The following is a 26,920-nucleotide window of genomic DNA, read 5'->3' as shown; positions in this document are numbered from 1 at the left end:
TTATTCGGAAGTATTTTAGTATTATGGCCTGTTATGTTTAGGTGGATCCCAGAAGGGCTATGGTGGCTTAGACGACCACTAGAAAATTTGCATATTCTATGGTTTTGAGAATTCACTTCTGTGTTGCTATGGTTCTCCTGAAATGAGTTAAGTGAAAAGTTTCTATATGATGAAGTAGTAATCTACTAGTGGTTCCGGAGTTATGATGAAAATCTTTTACTATCACATATTGGCATGTTGGGTACAGTGAGTGGTAAGGAATTTAAAAGTGAAGATCAAGGTTGCAGTTTGGTGTTGACAAGGATGTCACAAGCTCGGATGAGCAGCAAAGGGATATGAATGTTTAGAGAAAGCTGACATTGTCTTAAGCGTCACCTGAGATCGGTGTTTTCTGAAAAAGTCTTTACATCCTGATTATGGATCCTTGATCGCTTTTCAGCATTAGTGTGGCCAGTAGTATGGATGTGCAGACTTGTTATTTGTTACGGAAGGTCGTGGGAGCGTGCCCCATGAGAAGATTATATGAGTGTAGCATGTAGTCACTTGATTGATTGAAGAATTAAACCAAGTATAAAGATTGCGGTGATATCGTTAATTTGGGAATTTATGCCTGGAGGGTACTCGGTTTATTGGGTTTTGGACTGTGGAGGATTGCTCCAGTTATGATGGTTGTTCTTGTGTGTTATGGGAAAAAGGGGGTTATTACGGACCCAGGAAAGATTATTGGCCTAGTTCGGTACGATCAGGATATGCTTGAGGTCTTGGAATAAATTTAAATATGAATATGGGCTCTATATCAGGCCGGATGTGTTCGTTTCAGCATAGCTCTCCTTATGGAGGAGTATTCGAACGTTGGATGTTATTTCTTCGTCAGCTATTTCATGTAATGCTTTATTGTGCCGTGTAAGTTGCCAAACAACTTGATAAATTTCTTATGTGTTGAGGTTCTGCGTAGCGATGGTGTTATGTGAGCAGGATGGCTCTTGAGATTCAGATCATATATCGCACTTCAGTTGTGCTTGAGTTTTGTAGCTTATGGCGATATCTGTCTACCCAGGGATGGTATTATACACTTAGCGTGCTTGTGGCCGATATTCGGTATTTTATAGTAATGAGCTATTAGCTTGGTATGTATCTTCTTATGTGAATTTTATGTGTGGATCAGGTGGTACACCGCCACGGGTATGTTGTTTGGATCGGGTTGCACGCCGCAACAGTGTGATGTTGAGTACAGTTCCCTATATCTATTTTCATGTGTTTTGTTTCCCATTTTCTGAGGTAAGTTCACATTAGTTGTGTGAGTTGAGTAGTCCCTTCTAGAGTTCGTTTTCCTTATGTATCACGTTCGATCTAGTAGCCTATTGGTACGTTGTGGCATCATATGAGACTTTTGGTCATATCCGGGGTAGTTTATTGCCCGAGCAGTTCGTACTAGGTAAGACGAGATTATTGGACCTAGGATCCGTACAGTCGGATTATATGAAGTATATTAAAGAGCAAATATCATTGGATGGTTCAGTATGAGGTAACGGTTCTTGTCAGGAGTATAGACTCAATGATTTGTTGACTCGGCCGTTGGCTATAAGTTTCTACACATCTTTTCCGTCATAGAAGTATTGTGAGAGTTGGAACAAGACTTATATATATCTTGAGGTGCGTTGTGAGCATCAGATTCGGGGAATGCTGGTTATTTTAATCAGAGAATGTTATTATGGTCCTGTGAATAATGTGATGCATGGTGAGAATTCAGCAAAGGCATGCAGTCATGTTCTTGTACCTCGTGTAGTGATTGATACAGTGTTTATATATTGGAAGCAGGCCTGGCAGAGAATTTTGGATGTTGGAATTGGGCTCTAAGCTTATTTGCTTGAATAAAAGGGAGTATCTTCAGAATTGATCGAGCTAATGTACTTAACTGGGTTGCAGTAGCACGGGTACGTGCACAAGGTGTTAAACAGTGATTTCGGACAACTCCAGCGCAGTTCTTAGCACGTTCGAGGACGAACATATGTTTAAGTGGGAGAGAATGTAACGACCCGACCAGTCGTTTTGAGCTTTAGCGCATTCTTCGATGGTTTGAGGCCATGAGTAGCCTCAATTTAGGTATTATGACTTGTATGTTAGGTCGGAATCGAAATTCGGGAATGTCGGATTTGGATTGGGAAAGGAAATTCTCATTTCAAAAGCTTTAAGTTGGAAGAATTGATTAGGATTGGATTTTTGAGTAAACAACCTTGAAATAGGGATTTGAAGGTTCCAGTAGGTTCGTATGATGATTTCGGACTTAGGGGTATACCCGGATCGGGTTTTGGGTGACCCGGGAGCGTTTTGGCGTATATTGTGGAAGTTAGCATTTTTAAAGAATTTCATAAATTTGGGTTGAAGTGCATTCCAGTGCAATCGATGTTCGTTTGAGATTCTGAGTCTGGGAATAGATCAGTATGGTGATTCTAGTATTGGGAGCGCGAGCAGAAGTGGATTTGGAGGTCTGTACGTCATTTTGGAGTCATTTGGCAAAAGATAGAAATTTGAAGGTTTTTGAGGAAATTGACCGGAAATAGACTTTTTGATATCGGGGTCGGAATCCGATTCTAGAAGTTAGAGTAGGTCCGTAATGTCAAATATGACTTGTGTGCAAAATTTGAGGTCAATCGGACGAGATTTGATAGGTTTCGGCATCGAATGTAGAAGTTTGAAGTTCTAAGGTTCATAAAGCTTGAATTAAGATGCGATTCGATATTTTGGCATTGTTTGATGTGATTTGAGGCCTCGAGCAAGTCCGTGTTATGTTATAGGATTGATCGGTGTGATTAGATGGGGTCCCGGGGGCCTTGGGTGGAATCTGGGTGGTCAACGGATCGAAAATGGAACATAAGGAATGGCTGAAGTGCACCAATTCTTGTGTGATCGCACCTGCATAAGTTTGACCGCATGTGCGTGATCGTAGAAGCAAGGGAATGGTTGCAAGTGTGGTTTGGTCGAAGAAGGGAAGTGACCACGGGTGCGGAGATTTATCCGCAGATGCGGGTGCGCATCTGCGCTGAGGAGACTATAGAAGCGGATTTTGGACTTGAGCCTGGGACCGCAGAAGTGGCACATGCGCCGCAAAAGTGGTCTGTGCACCGCAGGTGCAAATATGCTGGGGTAATAAGGTTTCTTTAAAACGGCGGTTTGGCCAATTCTCTTCCATTTTACTCTTGTTTGGACGATTTTGGAGAGCTTCAAGTGGGGGTTTTCATCATCAACGTCAAGGTAAGCTATCCCCGCATATCTTGAGTTAAATACATAGATTATGGATAGATTAAAATGTAAAAAATGGTGAAATCAAGGGTTTATATGAAAACCTAGGTTTTGTATAAAAATGAGATTTGACCACGAAACTGGCTATTGAATTTGGTAAAAATCATATATTTGACTTCATAAGGTTATGGGTAACAACTTTCTTAAAAAATTTCCGAAATCTGGGCCCGGAGGTGAATTTTACATTTAGGGTTGGGTAATCACCTTAATAGTTGGAATATGAATTTTTGAACATGTATTGATTAGTTTATACATTATTTCATTAGTTTTGGATTGTTCTGCACCGAATTGAGGGTTTGAGCATAATCTTGGACCGGAAAGTCGGCTTCAGAGCGAGGTGAGTCTCCTTTCTAACTTTGTAAGAGGGAATTATCCCTATAGGTGAATTAATTTGATATGTGCTCCTATTTGTGGGGGCTACGTACGCACGAGGTGACAAGAGTCCGTGCATAGCTACTATTATGCTTAAGTCCGGGTAGTCTATGACCTAAAAGCATGCTTTACTTGTAATTTTTGCAACCTTGTTGCCAACTTAAGAATGCTTAAAATATATCGAACGTATAAATAAATTTCTAAAAGGCTAGACATCATTTCTTGATTTTTAAAAGAGAAACTTGCATTTTCCTGAATAATTGCTCCTTGAAGAATTCTTGATTTGACTATTTGAATGTGTTCATCTATTGTGAAATGGGCCGAACGCCTCGGTAAATTAAATAGATGCATCCATGGTTCGCGTCATTCGACCCTCTGGCAGTGCACAATTTAAATATTTGTTGGATCGGGACGTACGACCTCAGCAAGATTTGCGCATGCTTGTATTGCTTGCCTTGAATTTCATAGATGTTGATATTTGTTTCTCCCTGGCCTGAGATAAATGTATAAATGATGAAAATGAATTTGGGAATTTCCTATAAACGAAAGAATTGTTTACTTGCCTCATGCTATTTGAGTTACCGTCATTTTTATGAAAATCCTCGATTTATTAAATTATTGGTATATTATCATTGGACCACTAGTAAGTGCCGAAGTCGACCTCTCATCTCTGCTTCTTCGAGATTAGACGGGATACTTACTGAGTACACGTGTTTTTTGTACTCATGCTACACTTGCTATGCATTTTTGTTACACATGCACATGTACCTCTAACGGCCTAATGGGCGTAGCAGCATGGATGATACGGAGACATAGGAGAGTTGCATCTCTCGAGGCGACCTGCAGCCAGCAACGTATCTTTTAGTGTATTGTATTTACTTCCTGTCCAAATCTGTATTCCGGACAGTTATTGTACTTCATTTGATTTCCTAGTGATTTCTCATGCACTTGTGACACCGGGTTCTAGGATGATTATGGGATATTTAATATTAAAAGTTTTAAATGTTTTTATTTATTCAGCGATGATTACCTTTTTACTAGTTAAATTAAAGGAAATTATGGATCCTAAAATATTAAAATGAGAGTTTAATTAATTACTCAATGTTGGCTTGCCCGACCGAGGTGTCCGGCTCCATCACGGCCTTTGATGGATTTTGGGTACGCGGCTGTAGCTCCGCGTTCACGAAGGCTAAACTACTCCAGGCTCCCACTCTGCTTTCTTCTTCACGTTCGCGACCCCTGTGTCGCGTTCCGTAAGCTTCCTTAGGCAACCCTCCGCGTTCGCGACCTCTGCCTCATGTTTGCGATGGCCAAAACCCCTAGCTGCCTCAAATTCCTCTTCGCGAACTCGGGACACCCTTCGCATTTGGGTTGAAGGAAACCAGATACTAGCAAGAGCAGTCCAAAATAGTCTGAAATGATCCGGAACCATCCCGAAACACACCCGATGCCCCCCGGGACCCCGTCCAATCACACAAACCTGTCCCATAACATAACACGGACATGCTCGAGGCCTCAAATCACATCAAACAATATCAAAATAATAAATCACACCCCAATTTGAGCTTAATGAACTTTAGAACTTCAAACTTCTACATTCGATGTCGAAACCTATCAAATCACGTCCGATTGACCTTAAATTTTGCACAGAAGTTATAATCAACATTACAGACCTAGTCCAACTTTCGGAATCGGAATCCAACCCCGATGTCAAAAAGTCCACTTTCGGTCAAACTTCTCAAAACCTTCAAATTTCTAACTTTTGCCAAATGACCTCGAAATGATCTACGGACCTCAAAATCTATAATCGGGCACGCTCCTAGTACCAGTATCACCATACAGAGCTATTCCCTGACTCGGAATCCCAAACGAAGATCGATAACATTGAAATGCACTTCAACCCAAATTTATGAAATTCTTCCAAAATATTAACTTCCACATTAGGCGCTGAAATGCTCCCGGATCATCCAAAACCCGATCTGAATATACGCCCATGTCCGAAATCAATCATACGAACTTGTTGGAACCTTCAAATCCCAATTCCGAGGTTGTTTACTCAAGAATCCAACCTTAGTCAATTCTTCCAACTTAAAGCTTCCGAAATGAGAATTCTCTTTCCAAATCAACTCCAAACTTACCGAATTTCAATTCCGACCACGCGTAAAAGTCATAATACCTGAAGTGAAGCTGCTCATGGTCTCAAACCGCCAAACGACGGGCTAGATGTCAAAACAACCGGTCGGGTCGTTACATTCTCTCCCACTTAAACATACGTTCATCCTCGAACGTGCTAAAAACTGCACTGGAGTTGTCTAAAATCACTGTTTAACAACTTGTGCACCTGCCCGTGCTACCACAACTCAGTTGAGCGCATTTGCTCGAGCAAATCTGAAGATTCCCCTTTTTTGCGTAGTCAAATTAGCCTTAAAGCCAAATTCCAACATCTAGAATTTTCAACCAGGCCTGTCCCATCATCCGAACACCGCATCAATCACTACACGATGCACCAATACATTACTGCATACCTTTGCTGAATCCACACTAAGCACTGTATAACTTACATGACCATAATAAGATCCTCTTATAACAATAGCCGAAATTTCACGAATCCGATGCTCACAATGCACCTCATGATATATAAGTTTTGTTCCAACTCTTGCAATATCGCCACAGCGGAAGAGATATGTAGAAACTCATAATCAACTGCTGAGTCAACAAATCACTAAGTCTATTCTCCTGACAAGAACCATTACCTCATTTTGAACCACGCAATGATAATTGCTCTTTAATATAATTCATATAAACCCGATCGCACTGATCCCAGGTCCAAAAATCTCGTCTCACCCAGTATAAGTTGCCCAGGCAACAAGCCACCTTAGGTACGACAAAAAGTCTTATATGATGCCACAATGTGCCAACAAGCTACTAACTAGAAGGTGATACATAAGGAAAAAAAACTCCAGAAAGGACTACTTAACCCACGTAACTAATTGAAACAACCGAAAAGGTGTTATGAACCTTCCTTAGAAAATGAGAAGTAAAACACGCAATAATAGATATAGGAAATTGTTACTTAACATCACACTGTTGCGGCGTGCAACCCGATCCAAACAACATACCCGTGGTGGCATGCCACCCGATCCATACATAAAATCTATATAATGAGATACCTACCGAGCTAGAATGCTTATTACAACAAAATACCTGAATATCGGCCATAAGCACGCCAAGTGCATAATATTATTCCTGGGAAGACAAATAGCGCCATACGCTACAAAACTCAAACACAACTAAGGTGCGATATATGATCTGAATCTCGAGAGCCATCCTGCTCACATAACACCATCGTTATGCGGAACCTTAACATATATGAAATTTATCAAGCCGTTCCACAACTCACACGGCACAATTTAGTATTACATGAGATAGCCGACGACAAAACAACATCCAACGTCCGAATACTCTTCCATAAGGAGCGCTATGCTGAAATGAATACACCCGGCCTGATATAGAGCCCACGTTCACATTTAGATCCATCCACAAATCTCAAGCCGATCCTGATCGTACCGCACTAACCTTTCAAGGATTCACAATAACCCTTTTCCCATGATACACAAGAACAGTTGTCGATCCGGAACAAACTTCCACAGTCCACAACCAAATGAACCGAGCATTCTTCAGGCATAAATTCCCACATAAGCGATAGTACCACAATCTCCATACTTGGTTCCAATCTTCGGTCAATCAAGTGACTACATGCCACACTTATACAATCTTCCTATGGGACATGCTCCCATGACCTTCCGCACCAGGTAACAAGTCTGCACATCCATACCACCGGCTGCACTAATGTTGTAAAGCAAATCAAAAATTCGAAATCAATACTCAAAGCCTCTTACACAGGACACCTATCTCAGGTGACGCTAAAGACAATACCAGCTTACTCTAACCATCTGAATCCTTTTTCCCCGCTCATCCGAGCTGGTGACATTCTTATCGACACCAAACCGCAACCTGATCCTCAACTTCCAAATTCCATGCTACACGATGCACTCAATCATGCCAATCCGAAAAAGTACATGAATTTCATCATAACTCCCAAACCACTAATATGGTAAACACTTCATCATATAGAAATATACACTAATCGATGTCTAACGCTCCAAAACTAGTCAATAATATGCAAACCCATAAAAATATACTCTAATACCCGCAACATTTTGATTTAAACAATATTCCAAATCTTCTCGAAAAGTTGATAAAATCACCCTTGGGCCCACGTGACCGAATTTCGAAAATTTTCAAAGATAAACTTTACCCATAACCTCACGAACTCAAATATATAATTTATTCCAGATTCCATGTTCAATTTCGTAGTCAAAATCTAAAAATACCAAATTCTATGTTTCTACCAAAACCCCACAATTTCTGCAATTTTTCATGTTTAAATCCTTATATAAACCATGTATTTAACTTATAATAAGTGGGAATCACTTACCTTGACATAAATAACAAACATCTCCCTTCTAAGAGCTCCAAAAATCGCCCAACCAAATGAAAAATAGAGGAAAAATGGCCAAATCCCGTCATTAAAACAATCTGCTCAGGCCAGGCCCCTTCTTCGCGTTCGCGATCAGAGCCTCACGTTCGCGAACGCTGCAGACACCACTGTTTCGCGTTCGCGGCTGTAGCTCTGCGTTCGCGAAGGCCAAACTACTCTAGGCTCCCACTCTGCTTTCTTCTTCGCGTTCACGACCCCTATGTCGCGTTCCGTAAGCTTCCTTAGGCAACCCTCCACGTTCGCAACCTTCGCCTCGCGTTCGCGAAGACCAAAAACCCAGCTGCCTCAAATTCCTCTGCGCGAACGCGGGACACCCTTCGTGTTCGCGATGAAGGAAACCAAATACCAGCAACAGCAGTCAAACTTCCAAAACCTTCAAATTTCTAACTTTTGCCAAATGACCCCGAAATGACCTACGGGCCTCCAAATCCATAACCGGGCGCGCTCCCAGTACTAGAATCACCATACGAAGCTATTCTCTGACTTAAAATCCCAAACGGACATCGATAACATTGAAATGCACTTCAACCCAAATTTATGAAATTCTTCCAACATAGTAACTTCCACAATAGGCGCCGAAATGCTCCCGGGTCATCCAAAACTCGATCCGAACATACGCCCAAGTCCGAAATCATCATACGAATCTGTTGGAACCTTCAAATCCCGATTCCGAGGTCGTTTACTCAAGAATCCAACCTTAGTCAATTCTTCCAACTTAAAGCTTCCGAAATGAGAATTCTCTTTCCAAATCAATCCCGAACATCCCGAATTTCAATTCCGACTACACGTACAAGTCATAATACCTGAAGTGAAGCTGCTCATGGTCTCAAACCGCTGAACAACATGTTAGATCTCAAAACGACCAGTCAGATCGTTACAACTCGTTTGCTTGTTATTGTTCTTTCCATGATGGCAAACGATGATGATACAGAAGAAATCTACCAAAGTATATAAGTCACTACATATATACACTCTTAATCATTTCCGATATCTAATAACATAAAGTTTATTTAGCTTCTGTCTTTTGCAATTTATATTTGATATGAACAAACCCAAGATTTTCACAATTTTATAAGTGATGCACTACATCAGGGTAAGTGTGTCACAATCTCTACGATTAGAATAAAAAAGAATTTGAAAGAAAAAAGAAATAAATAGAGAGTACCCCAGCTTATAAGAACTAGTAGTTTTTACATTCCGTGTTTCCATTTATTAATTTTCTATAGATACCACGTGCGTATAAGTTTTTTTTTATATAAAATTAGCAAAATTTTCCGTGCTTAAAAAAAAAGAAAAAAAGAAAATTTGGTACACTGATGGTGCTGAAGTTAACGGTCACTCAACCGACAAAACCGCCAATAGTCCCTCTTCACCTCTCCCTCCCACCCCCTCATCCCCACCCCCCCCCCCCCCAAAAAAGAAAAAAAGGAGAAACAATTTCTTTTGTCTACCATGAAAATAAAGCGAATTTCTTTTGTCTACCATGAAAATAAAGCTAGCAACTTTCATATTGCACTGATTTCCCCTCCAAAATCTAAGATCTTCTATCAATTTCCCTTCAATCATAAATTAAATCTACTCTAATTTTATCAGGTAATTAGCTTTTCTTAATTTTCTGCTCTTTCCTTTCCTTGGATATTTACAAGAGTTTAAAAAAATGAGTTAAATTAGTAGCATGAAAATAAGTAGTTATTTTTTTTGTATATAACATGCAAAAACACAAAAAGAAAGGTTAGAGAAAGGGTATGATGAAACACAAGTCTATTTGTTGATTTCAATTAAGAGTGAATGATTAATCATTTTTGTCTTGTAATTAGTTTTATTTGCCTTTTTTTCTTGTTGATAAACAAGCAATTAATTAAGGGTTGTTGAAATTGAAGGAGATCAATAAAAATGTTCAAAAGAATGAAAGAAGAGGAAAGAATAGAAAAGATCATTCGTGGTCTTTTAAGGCTTCCAGACAACAAGAGATGTATCAACTGCAACAGTTTGGTATGTTATTATTTCTCTCTATGTACTTACCATTAATTTAATTTGTCATGCAGCTCATGCCCAATATATAATTCTTTTTTTTGTTTCTTCTATTATTAAATTAAATATTAGAGTAGTATGTGATTTTCCCTTCAGCCCTTGTATTAATGAATGGAGCTCTACACTAGAATTAGGCACAATGAAAGAAACAAAATCTATATAGGCCAGAGTTGGAGACAGAATTTGAAGGTTATGGGTTCTAATCTTCTCTTAAAACCCTAGCTCGTTTTAGTTATTGAGAAAACTAAATATTCTTACATAATTAATGTATTTTTAATACCAAACAAGGTTTAAGCAAAAGCTATAGGGTTTGTCGGAACCCATAGCTACTGCACTACCTCCGCCCCTGATTTGGTGATAAAGTTAGTTAGGATTAAGTTTTAGTCATATTGAATAAACAGTAACATGGACATCGAATTGTGTACCGGTTAACAGTAGCGGAAGTCTTGCAGAACCTGCTTTGATCAATTGCTCAAGTTCGATTTCATTTCTCTTGAAAACGAAATACTTTTCACAAACTAAGTGTCCTCTGTGTATTTCTTGTGAGAAAAAGAAGGGAGATAAAATTCACTGTATTTTTCTTCTTCTATGTTCCCTTTTTATGTAGGGTTAAGGAAGAAAGTAGTTCTCAAGAAAAAACCGTTCCGTTCCAGAACAAGAAAAATAACCGTGTAGAATATGATCCCACAAAACTAAACATGTGGAATAACTTCTCATAAGAGGTCTCATCTACTCATAGATGGGTCGGGTCAGCCCACATAGAGCGACTCGCGGCCCAAATTGAAAATAAATCCAACATCTCCCACTTCGCTCATAGTGGGATGTACCCAAACCAATATCATGCCAATAACACACGTTATTCATACGGACAAATAGTTCGTGCGATCTGCGAGCTTCAAGAGCTAAAAAATTCAAACTCATTAAGGTTATTCTAAAGCTCTATATAGAAATCCGATCACATTCGGAAAGGATTCACTACTAACATGAGGATCTTATTACTCGCTATACCCCAGACATTACTCGCTATCCCAGTAGCTAGTTATCCAATCCCTCATCCTCGAAAAGAGGCGAACTCGTGTTCTCATATAACATTGTATCCACAATTACACACAGTACCCTCATGGTAAGTGTAATGGTCGACCTATGAATACAAGTTAAATTACTAATTTTTAGTCGTCTTCCCTTTCTACTTGAATCTTTCCATTCCAAATCAGTTGCTTTCCTACACATGCACTGCATTGCCAAATCACTCATGGCTATTAGTAACATACTAAAGTAGCAATACTGATTGGCACTTCAAGAAATAGTAAAATGTCAAAGGGTATTCCAATAAAAGTTAATGTAACTTCTTTGGGATCTCTCACAATGAAGAAGTAGGGATTCATTCTTCCATTATCTCATTGGTCGATAGCACACGTGGTATGAAATACATGTTATGGTGTTCTCACCTTATATTGGTGCGTGTGTCTTATTCTTTTAATCATTCAAAACCATACAGATCTTGGTATAGACACCTTCAAGTGTCTAACCGAGTTTCTCACTTCAATAATCCTCAAATCATTTTCTTAGAGAAACTCGTATCTGGCTTACAAAACAAATCATAATCGAATAGTGAAATTCGTAAGCTATCAAGAACGACCTCTACAAGTAAATATAACCTCACATTATCCAAGGTTCTATAAAGTCTCATCTCTTTATGATTATTAACATAAGAGGCGATTCCTCATGTGAGAGAGCCAATCTCGCGACTTGTTCGACACACTTTATCAACAAAACATTCATCACATACATACGAGATATAAGCAGAATTCAAGAGTAAAATATTGATGAGCATATTATAATACTTAAGTCATTTTACAATACATAAATATGTTCATATCCTTCGCAAACCTAGAGCTATAGCATGTTTCTCAAACAGGTCTCTAGATATCGCTTTTGTAAAAAGATCAGCTATCATGCTTCGCGTAGGAATGTACTGTAAATTTATCTCTCCGCTTGCTACCATGTCTCTTACAAAGTTATATTTGATGTCAATGTGTTTGGTCTTGCTGTGATACTTTGGATCTTTTGTATATGCAATAGCCGCTTGACTATCACAATATAGAGTCATGGGACCCTGAGAGTTCTTTGTAATATCCAAATGCTCAAAAAATCTCTTCAACCAAATAGCTTCTTGTACTTCAGACGCACAAGCCACGAACTCAGCTTCCATCGTTGAAAGGGTTGTACAGGTTTGTTTCTTACTTTTCCATGATATAGCACCACCATTAAGAAGCATAACCAGACGTTGATTTTCTATCATTCCGATCACCAGCCCAATCAGCTTCTGTATATCCTCTCAAGTATAAATCATTTCTACTATAACATAGTGAATAATCTGCAGTTCCCTTCAGGTATCTAAAAATTCTCTTCATAGCTTTCCAATGATCTCTTCCAAGATTGGATTGATACCTGCTAACCAGACCTATGGCATAACAAATATCTAGGCGAGTACACATCATAGCGTACATCAAGCCCCTGATAGCACTTGAATATGGAACTCGAGATATGTCTTCCTTTTCATTTTCAGTCTTGGGACACATTTTAAGGCTTAAAGTTTCACCTCTTGCTATAGGAGTATCCATGGATTTGCAATAATTCATGCGAAAACGCTCCAAAATTTTCTTTATATAAGTTTCTTGAGATAAACTCAATAACTTTTTGGAACGGTCTCTTTGGATCTTAACTCCAAGGATATATTCTGCCTCACCCATATCTTTCATGTCAAATGATTTTGAAAGCCATGACTTGATAGTTTTCACATACTCCAAATTGTTTCCAGCTAATAAAATATCGTCCACATAAAGAGAAAGAATTACAAACAACCCATTGGACCTCTTCACATAAATGCAATGGTCTTCATCGATCATGGTGAAATCATATGAGATCACCACCTTGTGAAATCTCAAATACCATTGCCTTGAAGGTTGCTTCAGGCCATAAATAGATCTTTCTAATTTATAGACCTTCTTTTCTTGGCCTTTAACGATGAAGCCTACAGGTTGTTCCATCTAGATTTCTTCGTTTAGTTCTCCATTGAGAAAAGCTGTCTTCACGTCCATTTGATGTAATTCCAAATCCAAACGTGCAATAATAGTCAAAAGTAAGCGAATTGAGGTAAACTTCACAACTGGTGAAAATGTTTCCTCATAATCTATTCCAGCTTCTTAAGTAAAGCCTTTTGCCACCAATCATGCCTTGTATCTTTCTATTGACCTATCCGCTTTGCATTTAACTTTGAGAACCCATTTGTTCTCAATAGCTCTATGCCCAGGCGGAAGGTCAACTAGATCCCAGACATTGTTGGTTTTCATGGACTCTAATTCTTCTTTCACTGCTTTCATCCACTCATCTTTTCCAGGGCTCGATAAAGCCTCAGTCACAGACTTTGGCTCATCCATTTCTGTGGGAGATACCAAGAAAATATAATCTTTAATTTCATAAGTACGTTTTGGTATATTTTTTCTAGCACTCTTTCGTAGTTGAAATTTAGGTTCGTTAGAAGGATTTTGGGATTAAGAGTTCCCACTTCTACTCCCATTCTCACTCCCACTCGGATCAAGAATAAGATCTTGATCAATTTGATTATCAACTGTGTCAGAAGACACTTGCTGACTATTTGAGTTCAATATTTCATAAAGAGACTCTCCATTCTTTACCTCGCCCTTCTTTGGAAAATCATTTTCCAAAAATGTGACATCTCGCGATTCAATTTCAGTAACACTTTCATCCTCTAACACCAATGAACACATACCCTTTGGAGTGTTCTGAATATCTTATAAAGATACATTTCTTGCCTTTTTTTTTACCTAATTTACCAAACATGCTAAAAGAATCTTTTACATATGCAGCACAAATCCAAGGTTGTAAATCCTTTAAGTTGGTTTATGACCAGTCCATAGCTCATAAGGAGTAGAAGAAATTGATTTAGAAGGTAATTTGTTCAATATATAAGTTGCAGTCAATAATGCATCTCCCCAAAAGGAGATAGGTAAATTTGCCTGCGCCATCATGGACCTTATCATGTCCAGCAGTGTTATATTCCTCCTTTCTACTATACCACTTTGTTGAGGTGTGTACGGAATAGTTAACTGTCTGGTGATTCCTTTTTCATTGCACAATTATTCAAATTCTTTTGAAAGATATTCACGCCCTCTATCGGTTCTTAAGGTCTTAATCCTTTTGTCTAATTGATTCTCAACTTCATTCACATATTTCTTAAAGCATTCAAGTGCTTCAAATTTATGAGAGATCAAATAGACATAACCAAATCGTGTGAAGTCATCAATGAACGTAATGAAATATAAAGCACCAGACCTAGACCTCACATTCATTAGACCACAGATATCAGAATGGATTAATTGCAATGAAAAATGAGCCTTTCCAAATGGTTTACGTGTAATCTTTCCGTCAAGACAATTTTCACAAGTTGGCATTTCAATTTTAGAGAAAGGGCCTAGATATCCTTCGTTAGCCAATCTATTCATTCGATCCTGCCCTATGTGACCTAGTCTTGCATGCCATGTAATAACATCAACATTATTGTTACTAGAATAACATGCCATAACACAACGGTCAACATAATAGTTATACGTACAAGGATTAAAATCTAACACAATAAAACCATCATAACGATGTCCAAAACCATAAAAAACATTGTCTTGAGTAATTCTAAGACCACTGCGGCTAAAGTTCAAATTGAAATCTAAATCTAGAAGAACATATATAGATACTAAGTTTCGTCGAATCTCTGGAACATATAGGATGTCATGAAACATCAAAGATCGGCCACCACGCATGTCCATTCTGCAAGTGCCTATCCCTTTGACTTCAAGCTTTATATTGTTTCCCACATATACATGCTTTGATCCAGGTGGAACTCGGCGAAACTCTATAAACGTTTCTCTATCACGACTCACATGGTCTGTGATCCCTGAGTCTACAATCCACACAGGATAAGATTCAGTTAGTAAAACAGTGCTAGAAACATATATAGCACTAAGAGATGCATTTTGAAATGCTACCTTTTTCGGCTCAGTGCACTCACGAGCAAAATGCCCTGGAACTTGGCAATTGTAACACTTCATCTTGCTCTTGTCTTTCTTCTTGTAGAACCGTTTTTCTTTCTTGGAATTTGGCTTGTTTCGTTTCTTGGAGGGTCCTTCTCCGGTCTCCTTACTCTTTCCATCATTTTTCTAGTTTCTCTTGCGCTTGAAGCTTGATCTCTTTGTACCACTTGATTCTGCCACAAAGGCATTAGGTACATCTTTAGCAGCACTAAGACGTTCGTCTTCAAGCTCCACATGACAGGCAACATCAACAAAAGTTTTGATGCTATCATTGTGGGTCAATTTAACCTTCAAATGTTACCAATTATTGGGAAGATACATAATCACTACCTGAACCTGCTGCTCATCAGAGAGAACATGGCCAGCACTTTTGAGTTGAGCAATCATATTTGACATCACCCTTAGATGTTGCTTGACACCGTGATCATGACGCTTTTTGTACGTGTCAAACTTGATTGTCAGTTGACGAAGGTGAGTCACAATCGTACCCCCATATGACTCCCTTAAATGTGCCCACATGACTTGAGCAGTAGGATATTGCTCACATTCGTGGATGAGATCATCAACAACTGAACTTACAATAATTTCACGTGTAGTGGAATCTTTCTTTTCCAAACATTGTAAGTTTCCAGGTCCCTCCTGTGTTAGGCAGTGTTACCCTCCTCTGGGTGACTCATAACATGGTTAATACTTTTAAGAGCATCTTGCTCTTCGAGTACATACCACATCTTACGACTCCAAATATCGTAATTTTCACCATTCAGTTTGTCACCCTTGTTCAAGTCAGCAATGATACTTTTTGATGCCATGTCTGTTATTAGAGACAATATTACAAGTTTAACTCATCAATATATACTTCAGTTAATTTATGCATGTGATTACACACTCAAGAAAATTAATTATAATATTAATTCTACATTTAGTATAGAATCGAACGGTCACTACGTTTCCATTCATCATCTATATCTAAATATTTTTAATTAATATTAAAATCACTTCTTAGTGTGTACATATTTTCAAGTCTCAATCCATTACAAAAAGATATAATAAACAACGTATGTAACTTAGTGAGACAAATAACATAATATAAATTTCATTAAAATAAAACACATAATAACAATTTACATGTTTGCTTGGACATCCATATACCAATCGAATACTAACTCTTGCTCATATACGCTAAAAGGTGCACTAGGCCAAACATCATAATAAATCTCAGTTAAAATTTCACCCCAAGGCTCTCGAAGATAGTTCGTTAAAATAGCTAATGCTTCCCAATCAGTAATTTCTACGTAATTAGCCAATTCAGCTCTTTTTATCTTAAAAAGGTGTACATATTCAGGAACGGAAATATTAGGGCCCATCTTAAATTCCTTAAACTCCCTAAATTTCTTTTCTTTTTCCCTTCGTTCAACCCTTCGATCCCTTAACTGATTTTGTCTCGCCCTTGGGACATTCCTGATGACTTCAGGCTCCGAGTCTGAATCATTATAGAAATAAATCCTGCGACGACGTACCCTTCTACGTTGTCCCCTTCCTTGTCTTCGAGAACTCCCACTTGGAGTAATTCGAACTTGTCCCTATTCAGCCATATCTGAAATATGACCAAGGAAACACTTAGAATGGTTAAAACCATTCAATGTGACAACATATATCACAATAACTCGTAGAAGTATATCAATGTAAGGGTGGCTTAAAGGAAGTGATGATTTAATATTTATAGTTCAAAAAGAATTATGGTAGTGTAGAATAATCAGTAACTCAGTAGATGCAACCATATCTACATTTGCTCTTATTTTAACGGTAGGAGAACGTGAATCTTGCAAATATTTCTTACATCCTTTTAGCCTTCATCTTTACGTAAGAAAGGAAGAAATATACAAGAATTAATACAATCCTTAGTGAGAGGAACATATTTCTGTTTCAAAAGGACAAAAATATTTCTAAGAGAAAATGGATTTCAGGATTGTTGCTGAAGGCAACATATGCCTTTAAATGTCACCTAACGATTTTTCAATATGATCATATTTTTATAACTGTTGTAATGTGTATTATATATATATCACTTTGAAATATTTGATTTTCATCAAATATGAAAAACAAACAAAACAATTTGCAACTAGAGGGTAAAAGAAAGTTCTATAAGCCAACGTAACATTCTTAGAATTTGTCAATCTCCAAACTTCCAAAAAAACTTTGAAACATATTTTCATGAGACTTTTAGAATTTAGTCCATGATTCAAGAAAAAATATTGGAATCTGGAATTACACAAAAAAATTCGATTACTTTGTTGTCACTTCTCTTTCGTGAACTGGCTCCTTTTTTTATTTTTAAGGCAAAATACATAAGTTGGCACCCGAACTATGACCCAAATCCCTGTTACACACTTTCTAAGAACGAATATTACTTTACACACCCAACCTTTCCAAAGTATATCTAAGACGCACCATTTTTTTCTTAACCAGTTTTTCAGAATATGTGCAATATCACGCACCAATCAAACAGTGACATGTGTCATTTAAAATAAAAAATAAAAAATTAAATTACAATTATACCCCTCATCTTCCTCATCTAAACTACCATGGTCGTCTTCCCCCTCTCTCCCCATCAAACACCATAGCTTCTTCCTCCACCTTTTACTTAATAACAAAGTCACCATTAACTAACAAAAATCACCAGAAAATACACCTAAAACTCCATCTTTTCCGCTGAATTGAATCAAAATTTTTGAACCCACATCCAACTCATTTTTCATTTTACTTCTGTAAAAGTTCGACCGCCATTAACTGACATCGCCACAAGTCAACTATTTAAAAAATCATCCATTAATAAAATTAAAGAATGTGCAGAATCTTGAGTTAAGTTTAATGGTTGGAAAAATTTTCGAAAAATTCTCGCTTCCTAAAAATTTGACTTCGCCATGGGTAAAGCTCAAGTTAAGCTTCTCTACAACGAGAAGAGATAAAAGAAATCGTGGTATATCTATTTGAGAAGAAGGAGATCGGGTGGTGGAGCTCAAGGAGTAACTATGACAGAATTTTAAAAAGGAAGAAGATGACTTAATTTAAAATTTTAAAAAACTAAAAAAAAATTGACATCTGACATAAAATTCTTTTGTTCACGCGACTCACTTGTTGGGAAAAACACGCAGTATTCACGTGGGCAAAGCAGTGTGTATTAGATACACTTTAGAAAAGTTGGGTGTGTAATGTAATATTCGTTCCTATAAAGTGTGTAACAGAGATTTGGGTCATAGTTCGGGGTAACTTATGTATTTTACCTATTTTTAATAAGAAACATAACCATCTTTCCATGTATGTTTTCATTGATAGGTGAAATAATCATTTCCTAGAAAACAATTATTATATATATACTCATACATAAATCACCATAAACAATACATGAAACAGTTGTATTCGGGAAGGGAGATGCATATGGGGAAACATAAATTTGCACGACGCCATAATCAAGATCCCCCCCCCCCCCCTCCTAACCCAAAAAAAATACTCTTCACAAGGAGAGATACGGACTGGAAAACAAACAATCTGGCTCCGATACCATTATTGAATAAACAGTAACAGGAACATCGAATTGTGTACCTGTTAACAGTAGCAGAAGTTTTGCAGAACCTGCTTAGATCAATTGCTCAAGTTCGATTTCGTTTCTCTTGAAAACAAAATACTTTTCACAAACTAAGTGTCCTCTGTGTATTTCTTGTGAGAAAAAGAAGGGAGATAAAATTCGCTGTATTTTTCTTCTTCTATGTTCCCTTTTTATCTAGGGTCAAGGAAAAAAGCAGTTCTCAAGAAATAACGGTTCAGAACAAGAAAAATAACCGTGTAGAATATGCTCCCACAAAACTAAACGTGTGGAATAACTTCTCATAAGAGGTTATTTATTCTCATCTACTCATAGATGGGTCGGGTCAACCCACATGGAACGACCCGCGGCCCAAATTGAAAATAAATCCAACAAGTCATGTTAATACGCTGACTTTAGGTCCAACGTTTATAGGGTTCTTTTGTCATGTTAAAGTTTTATATGCCAGTAAAAAATATAAGTAGTAGAGAATTTCTAGTAGTGAGTCCAGTATATAACTAGCCAAGCAAATGTTTGTTAATTTATCAATTCCTCTTAGACATATAGCAGCATAGCAAACAATTCTAATTTGTTTTTTGCACATGTAGCAATGAGTGCACAATGTTACACCTTGATAATTAATGTCTTGTGTTTTTGCTTCCTCTTAGCAGGGGCCACAATATATTTGCACAAATTTCTGGACATTTGTCTGCACACGCTGCAGCGGAGTGCAGTAAGTATCTTATTAATGGCTAAGTTATTTTCAGTTTTTATGGATTTGATTATTCATTTTTTGTTCAAACAATTTCAGCCGCGAGTTTACACATAGGGTAAAATCCGTGTCAATGGCTAGATTTAGTGAAGAAGAAGTTAGTGCTCTGGAATCTGGGGGTAATGAGGTACACATTCACATTTTACTTGTTAATCATCCTCTTATAAGAGGCTAATTCGCTTGTCATTATTTTAGCGAGCAAAGGAAATCTACTTCAAAACGTGGGATCCATATCGTAATTCATATCCAGATTCCAGGTAATATTTCCTTATAGTAAGTAACACAATGACAAGAAAAGTATATTTTCGACGATATGGCCCAATATTAATATTGTTTTTGCGTTACAGTAATCTTCATAGACTTCGAGATTTTATAAAGCATGTTTATGTGGACCGGAAATATACAGGTGAGAGGGGCCACGACAAACTTCCCTCAGTGAAAACGGTAAGTATCCAATTGTGGCTGTAGCAGGTACAGCAAAAACATTTCATATTTCTGCTAGTTAGATCCTGCAGTTGATAATGTGCTAGAGTCAATTTAACTGAGTTAATCGAAAGTACCTGATAAGCATTAAATGTTGAAAAACACTTTTACGTGCTGATGCTTATTTTGTAAATAAGCAGTTACGTGTTTAGGTAGAAGTGTTGAGGCTGACAAAAATAGTTGTCATTCCGTTTGGCACCATACTTTTTGATATATGTCGTTATGTTATGCATTCCACAGAGTATAAAAGATGACTATAAGGAAATGTCTACAGCTGGAGCTGGAGATGCTGATAGAAGTTCATTTGAAAATTTTAGTCCAAGAAAAAGGAGCGATGACTTGAACATAAGATCATATTCCATGGAAGAAAGAAGAAGTCCCCGTAATTATAACCAAGCTGGTAAGAGGTCTAATAGGGAGAGAAGCCTACCGACTCGCTTTGAAATAGTTGATGACAGGTTTCGAGATGAAGGAAGTGGTGATGTTAAGCGATATCAATATCATATATTCTCAAAATCAGAATCCAGGCGTAGAAGTAGGTCGCCTGTTTCACTAAACGCAGAGGAGGTCTCTAGTCCTCCCAGGATACGTTCAATCAATGAAATCTTGGGTGACAAAGTTATAGCTCTCAAGGTTGGTGAGTCTCCTAAATCAAGTGGCAAAGTTAGTGAAAGCTCTGCTGAGGATGAGGTGAGATTTGTGATTGTTTTTAATTGTGTTTTTAGGAAAAATGCCACATTTTTATATTTGGAAAATTTTAATTTTAAACTTCCCATTTTATCTTAGTGAAACCATGACATAACGTAGAAAAATGAAGTCGTCTATTGTTGGTAGAAAAATGACAACTGTTACCTCTATGTCCTAGTAATCTTGTTTTACATTTAATTTCTCATTATTATGAAACCATGGTATAACGTAGTCGATAATGGATATTATGTTATGGCAAATGTCATTAAAATTTGGCCATATTACATGTAGTGTGATTTTCTTATCAATGTTCTTGATCTATAAAATTCTTAATTGCAGAAAATGGCAAAGGAAAAGGCAGCTGCCAATCTTGGTAGCTTGATTGATTTGGAAACTGACCCTCAGCCTCAACAGACACAACAAACAGATCCACCTAAAGAGACTTCCAATACCTCAACTCCACCTTCCTCAGCAGATAAGGTTTCCAGTGTTAATTTACTAGAATCGTTGTTTCTTGACATGTCAACTCCAGTAGTTGCGTCGACAGAAACACCAGCTGCTACTGAAGCAACATCAGTTGCAACTGTAGTTTCTAGTGGTTTTGGACCTACAGTAGCTTCGCCTGAGAGTACCCTAGCATTGCCTGAACCTAATGATTCCACCAATGGGCAACAGACGCCATCGATCACTAATCAACATTCTGCAGTGCCTATGGGGATCAATAGCTCCAATGTTCAACAGAGTACTGCATCATTTGACGTTTTGTATGGTCAGGTGAGAGAACTGTGTGATGTTTCTTAATGAATAAAACTCTAGCATCAGCGTGCCAAAAGTGCAAAAGTTTCTAAAACATTTCAAAAGTAGAGGCCCTTTATTGGGAATTTGTTTTAGTCATGTTAATATGTTTACTTCAGGTCCTATGTTTTCCACGAATCCTTTAGTCATGTCAGAGTTTTATATGCCAAAAGAAAATATAGAGAACTTCTAGTACGGTAAGTTTTGTTTGTATAATATTGGTCCGAGATGAGCTTAAATGAAGCGACATGGTCAGTGAGGATTTATATAGCCGACCCCAACTTGCTTGGAATTGAGTCTAGTTGTTGTTGTATATAAAGAGTAAAGGTCGCCAAATTGGTTGCTTGAGAACAGTCTTTGTTTCTATGCTCACTGTGATGGAGATGCAACTAATTTTTTCTCTCGTGTTTACTGGCAGCAAAATACCGGAAAACCTACAGGAAATACTGAAGCACCAACTGCAAATCAAGCTAACTCTGTGACAGCTCCAAGTACTAGTTCAGCAAATGATCCAAAATCTATAGGAAGAAAAGAACTCCCAGCGGTAACTTTCAAACTGGCTTTATGCATCATAATTAGGTGGATGTCACGAAATAGAAATAGAAGTATTAAATGGGGATAACATTGATACAGGACCTTTTCACATCAAGCTATCCTCCAGCTGTTCCAGGTTGGCAATTTCGCCCTCCTGGAATGATGTATGGCACGCAATACCATCCGGCTGCAATGGTAAATCACATTTCAATACTCTTACTAATTTAGAAACCATGGGATAGATTGATGTTCTAATACAAAGAAACTGCTGTTACAGTCAATTCCAGCTCTCCCAAACTCCGCAAAATCAAGAAATCCATTTGATATTGGTCAAGACGGGCAAGTTCAAGCCCCAGAGGTATGTCGAGTTTCTGTGAAAGGTTATTAAGCTCTGAATGTGTCCATTAATAGCAAAAATACACTTACTCCCTCCGTTTACTTTTACTTGGCACATATACTAAAAATAGATTTTCATTTTTACTTGTCATTTTACGCATATCAAGAGAAGATAATTTTTTTTCCTGTTATACCCACAGTATTTATTACTCATTTCAAATCATTTTCTCGAATCCAATAAAATATGCATCAATTAATATGAGTATCATGGTAAATTATGCACTTCATTTATTATTTCTTAAGGGACGTGAAAAGTCAAAACGTGTCAATTAAAAGAGAACGGAGGGAGTATTTTTTTGATTTTGCATCTCTAACTTTGAGAAGTTTCTTTTTGTTTAGTTCCCGTCCATGTTATCTGTGCAAGCAGCATTGCCAAATCTTTCAGCTCCAATAAGTGTACAACCTCAACAACTGCCTTATGCTTTTGCACTGCCTCCACAAACAGCTAATTACGGGATGACCTTTTCTGGAAGTAAGATCATACTGTTAAAAACATAACTAAGTAAATAAAAATGTGAGATGGTCATATCGTTTTGAACTTTGTTTCAGCAAGTCTGTTTGTTTTTGACATTTGATGTTATCTTTTGCCTGTTGTCTCTGTTATATCCTGCAGGAGCATATGCAGGACAACAGATACCGAACAACATGGCCCTTGCCGCGTAAGGTTTCTGTTCCAGAATCCATGTAAATATTTTGGCTTGCAATTATAGACCGGATGCCTTCAATATGTTTTTTCTTTTGTGCAATTTTGACATTATATTGATTGACTATGAATAACCACCAACAAAGAATGTGCCAACAAGAATTGCTCTCTTAACTTGAAGAGAGTAATTTTGCTTGTAATTTCAGGTTACAACTGTTACTCAATAACTAAAGAAGTTCTTATCATGTAAATTAACAGTTCAATATTTCATCACAGACAACAAGGGAATACTAGCATTGGCAAAGATGACGCCGCCTTCGCTTCCCTAAATCCGCTTCAACAGTCCAATGGCACAAATCCAACGCATGCTACATCGAATAGTTTTTCATCTGGGGGAGGAAATCCATTTGGATAATTGAAAAAGAAACATACAAGACTTCACCTGTTCCAGTTTCTTTTATCCCACCACTCTCATAATCTAAGAGAAGCTAGTATCAGTCAGTCTGGTTAAAGATCTGTTACTCGAATCCTCCAAAAATTCTTACATACTCGTGTAGGATCCTCCAAGAACACATAACTTTTTTTACAAACCAGCATGGGTGCGGTGGCGTTTTTGGAGGATCCAAGTAACATGAGTTAAAAGTGTACAGATAGCAGGTAATATATAAAATGAAATGTGTAGCTATTGGTTGTATATATCTGGACTGAATTGTATTTGGGTAAATTGTGTGCTTGTTTTTTGGACTGGATGATGTAAAATAGCACAATCTAGCCAGTTTTAGGACTGGTCATTCAAAAATAGCCAGCATTTGTCAAGTCATTGAAAAATAGCCACTATTTTGCTGCAACAGAGACCGGTCCAGCATAATATACTGGAGTTCGGTGCACCTGTGTATGAACTTCTAGCATATTATGCTGGACCGGTATACTTTGCTGGCTCCAGTATAATATACTGGAGACTGGAGCACCGGTGCTCCAAACTCCAGTATATTATGCTGGACCGGTATATTATACTGGAACTCCGGTATATTATACTGGAACTCCAGTATATTATGCTGGAGTATTTTTCCGGATATTGAACAGTATTTTTCGTTTAGATTTATTTTTACATGAAAAGTGGCTAAATTTCGATTACTTTTAAAACTGTGGCTATTTTTGAATGACCACTTATAAATCTGACTATTTTTTAATTTCTCCCCTTGGTCTTTTTGCGCCTGTCCTTCTGTATACTTTTCAATTTTTCATCCTGAAAAGAAAATAAAAGCACCTAGTTCATTAGTAGGGGATTTATTTACTTTGGTCTATACTCTCTTGCTTCTATATATTATTTTCTCTTCCAAAGGAATGAGCTCAATAATCAAAAGTCATGATCCAAATTCCAAGTAGATAATTGGAACAACTTCGATTTTTTTTAATGCCAGTTGATGGAATATAATGTATTTTTCAATATCAATTCTAACTGAAACATGGATTAAAATTTGGATTGCTCTCACTTCGAAGGTACTTGGAACAAATTCAATCCTCATACAAAATATTATTGTTCCAAACACTAACTCCACTCGAAGGGAAAAGTCGATATAAACTAACTCCATCCGTTCACTTTTAGTTATCAAGTATTCTAAAAATAAATTTTTATTTTTACTTATCACTTTTAGCATATTAAGAGAAACATAATTTAGTTTTTCTATTTTTCCCTTAGCATTAATTACTCATTCCAAATTATTTTCCAAATCCATTAAGACTATACATCAATTAATATGGGTATCATGATAAATTATGCACTTCATTTATTATTTCTTAAGATGTATGCATGTTGGGATATGTACTATTAACCATGGGTTTGGTTTAGATATAGTATTTATTATGAAACAATTGTTTATTCAGTTTTAATAAAGTTTTAAATAGATCATATATTAGTCTGTGTCCTTTGCTTATATAATAGATGATTTAGTGTATAGAGTTTAGCTTATACACGAAAGATTAAATCATCGGTTCTTATAAGTAAAAAGTTTGAGTTCACAATCTAATGATGGAATTAGACAAACCATCAGGAATGATTGTAGCACAATATTAAATATAATTTATCTTGATTATGGGAATGATTTAATTCCAACTTCTTGTGCTAGTATATTTTGTATGTATTGAACGGACCAAGTAGAGATTAGTATTTTATACCGACTTAATAAAATAAACTCTCTAACCATTAAATGTACTTATACTCTTAATCTTGATATAATTATTATTAGCTGTGTACATTATTATTATTTTGATTAAAAGGAGAGATTCTTTCGTGGGTCAATATGCCTGGTAAATTGGATAATAATAATGTACATTGGCGAAATAATAGTTAGTTGATGGAATCTATGTCTCGGTTTAGAGATTGATGATACACCTTTATGAAAGCTTATAAGTTTTCATGTGTAAATCCGGCCGGTGAATTTTGTATCCGACATATGAAATAAGTTAAGCGAAAGTCTAAAGGAAATAATTAATAAATTAAATCATCAGTAATTAAATTTAATTGATTAGTATCTGAATCTTAACGTGAGGAGTTAAATAAGATTTAATTGATGAATTTTGAAATTGAATAAGGAGTGCAATAACAAATTTTTAGTGGAATAATTCGTAATTAATTATGGTGGATATTAATTTCGAAAATTACAAATTAATTCCATAATTGCAAGCCCTATTAATTAAATTTTGTGCTCCCTACTATGCCTAAATAATAGGAAATAAAGGAATCATTTTTCTGGTGGAAAAGAAAACCCAACAGGTTTTAGAAAAGGGTTTTAACCCTTAAAACTTGTGCCATAAATACATAAGGTTTTCTACCTAGAGGAATGACCACATGGCGGCCGAATTTCAGCCCCTTTTCCTTAGAAAATTTCGCCCACACGAAATTGCTATTTTCAGGTATTATTTGGGTAACACAATAGAAGATCGTGGAACATTTGAAGATCACGATTGTGCGGGTGATGGAGATTCGATTGAGAAGTTATGGAAATGAAGGCTCACGTGATAGAAGAGATATGTTCACGCTCCAAGAAGTAACCCATGAAATCCCGTTTAAGCTAGTTGTCTAGATTACATGTGATTTTGATACTGGAATTGCTTCGCTACTTATAATAATCCATCAATTGGTATCAGAGTCCACTCACGTCTAATTAGATAACTAAGTTTTTCATGAAACAAGAATATCGTGTTTATATGCGTTTTTGAATTACATGTATATGTGGTTTTCTGAAAAACTGCACTGTTGTTTTGTGAATTAACTGTGCAAAAAAAATTTGGACTATTCTTGTAATCATGAGATATCTGTTTTTATTGATATTTGATTGGGATGATCTAGATATTTCTTTGGTAAACCCTAGAAAAATGCAAAACCTGATTTTGACCGAATTGCCGGTATTTTCGGAGGTCAGCGAACTTGATGGACTCCGATTGAGCTGGCATTTGGTGGATCCATCATAAACGACGTGGTGAGAAAATAATTATGGTGTTTTGAGGCCATTTGGACTGTATTTTGGATGTTTTTCTATTTTCTGAAAATTATTTTTTAATAATTTTAATTCGTTTTTAATTCAATGGTGGTGGGGGTGACTCCCCATAGTCTTCATGATTAAATACTGGTGATATAATAATAAGTTTACACATTGGC

The 26,920-nt window shown here is 37.1% G+C and overlaps 1 protein-coding gene across 1 annotated transcript; it reads left to right on the top strand.

Moving 5' to 3' along the window:
* The first annotated feature begins 9,723 nt into the window (after nucleotides 1–9,723).
* LOC107762528 (uncharacterized) lies at nucleotides 9,724–24,372 on the top strand. Its single transcript, XM_016580888.2, has 14 exons — nucleotides 9,724–9,826; nucleotides 10,114–10,225; nucleotides 19,624–19,685; nucleotides 19,764–19,851; nucleotides 19,920–19,981; nucleotides 20,072–20,168; nucleotides 20,448–20,897; nucleotides 21,234–21,668; nucleotides 22,108–22,233; nucleotides 22,323–22,418; nucleotides 22,501–22,581; nucleotides 22,959–23,091; nucleotides 23,233–23,278; nucleotides 23,539–24,372. The coding sequence occupies exons 2-14, from the start codon at nucleotides 10,127–10,129 to the stop codon at nucleotides 23,675–23,677; spliced, it is 1,914 nt and encodes a 637-aa protein (XP_016436374.1). The 5' UTR covers nucleotides 9,724–9,826; nucleotides 10,114–10,126; the 3' UTR covers nucleotides 23,678–24,372.
* The last annotated feature ends 2,548 nt before the right edge of the window (nucleotides 24,373–26,920 follow it).

The sequence above is a fragment of the Nicotiana tabacum genome, chromosome 1 (genome assembly GCF_000715075.1).
Source record: "Nicotiana tabacum cultivar K326 chromosome 1, ASM71507v2, whole genome shotgun sequence".
Lineage (NCBI taxonomy): Eukaryota > Viridiplantae > Streptophyta > Magnoliopsida > Solanales > Solanaceae > Nicotiana > Nicotiana tabacum.
This window is presented reverse-complemented; position numbering and strand designations above follow the sequence as displayed.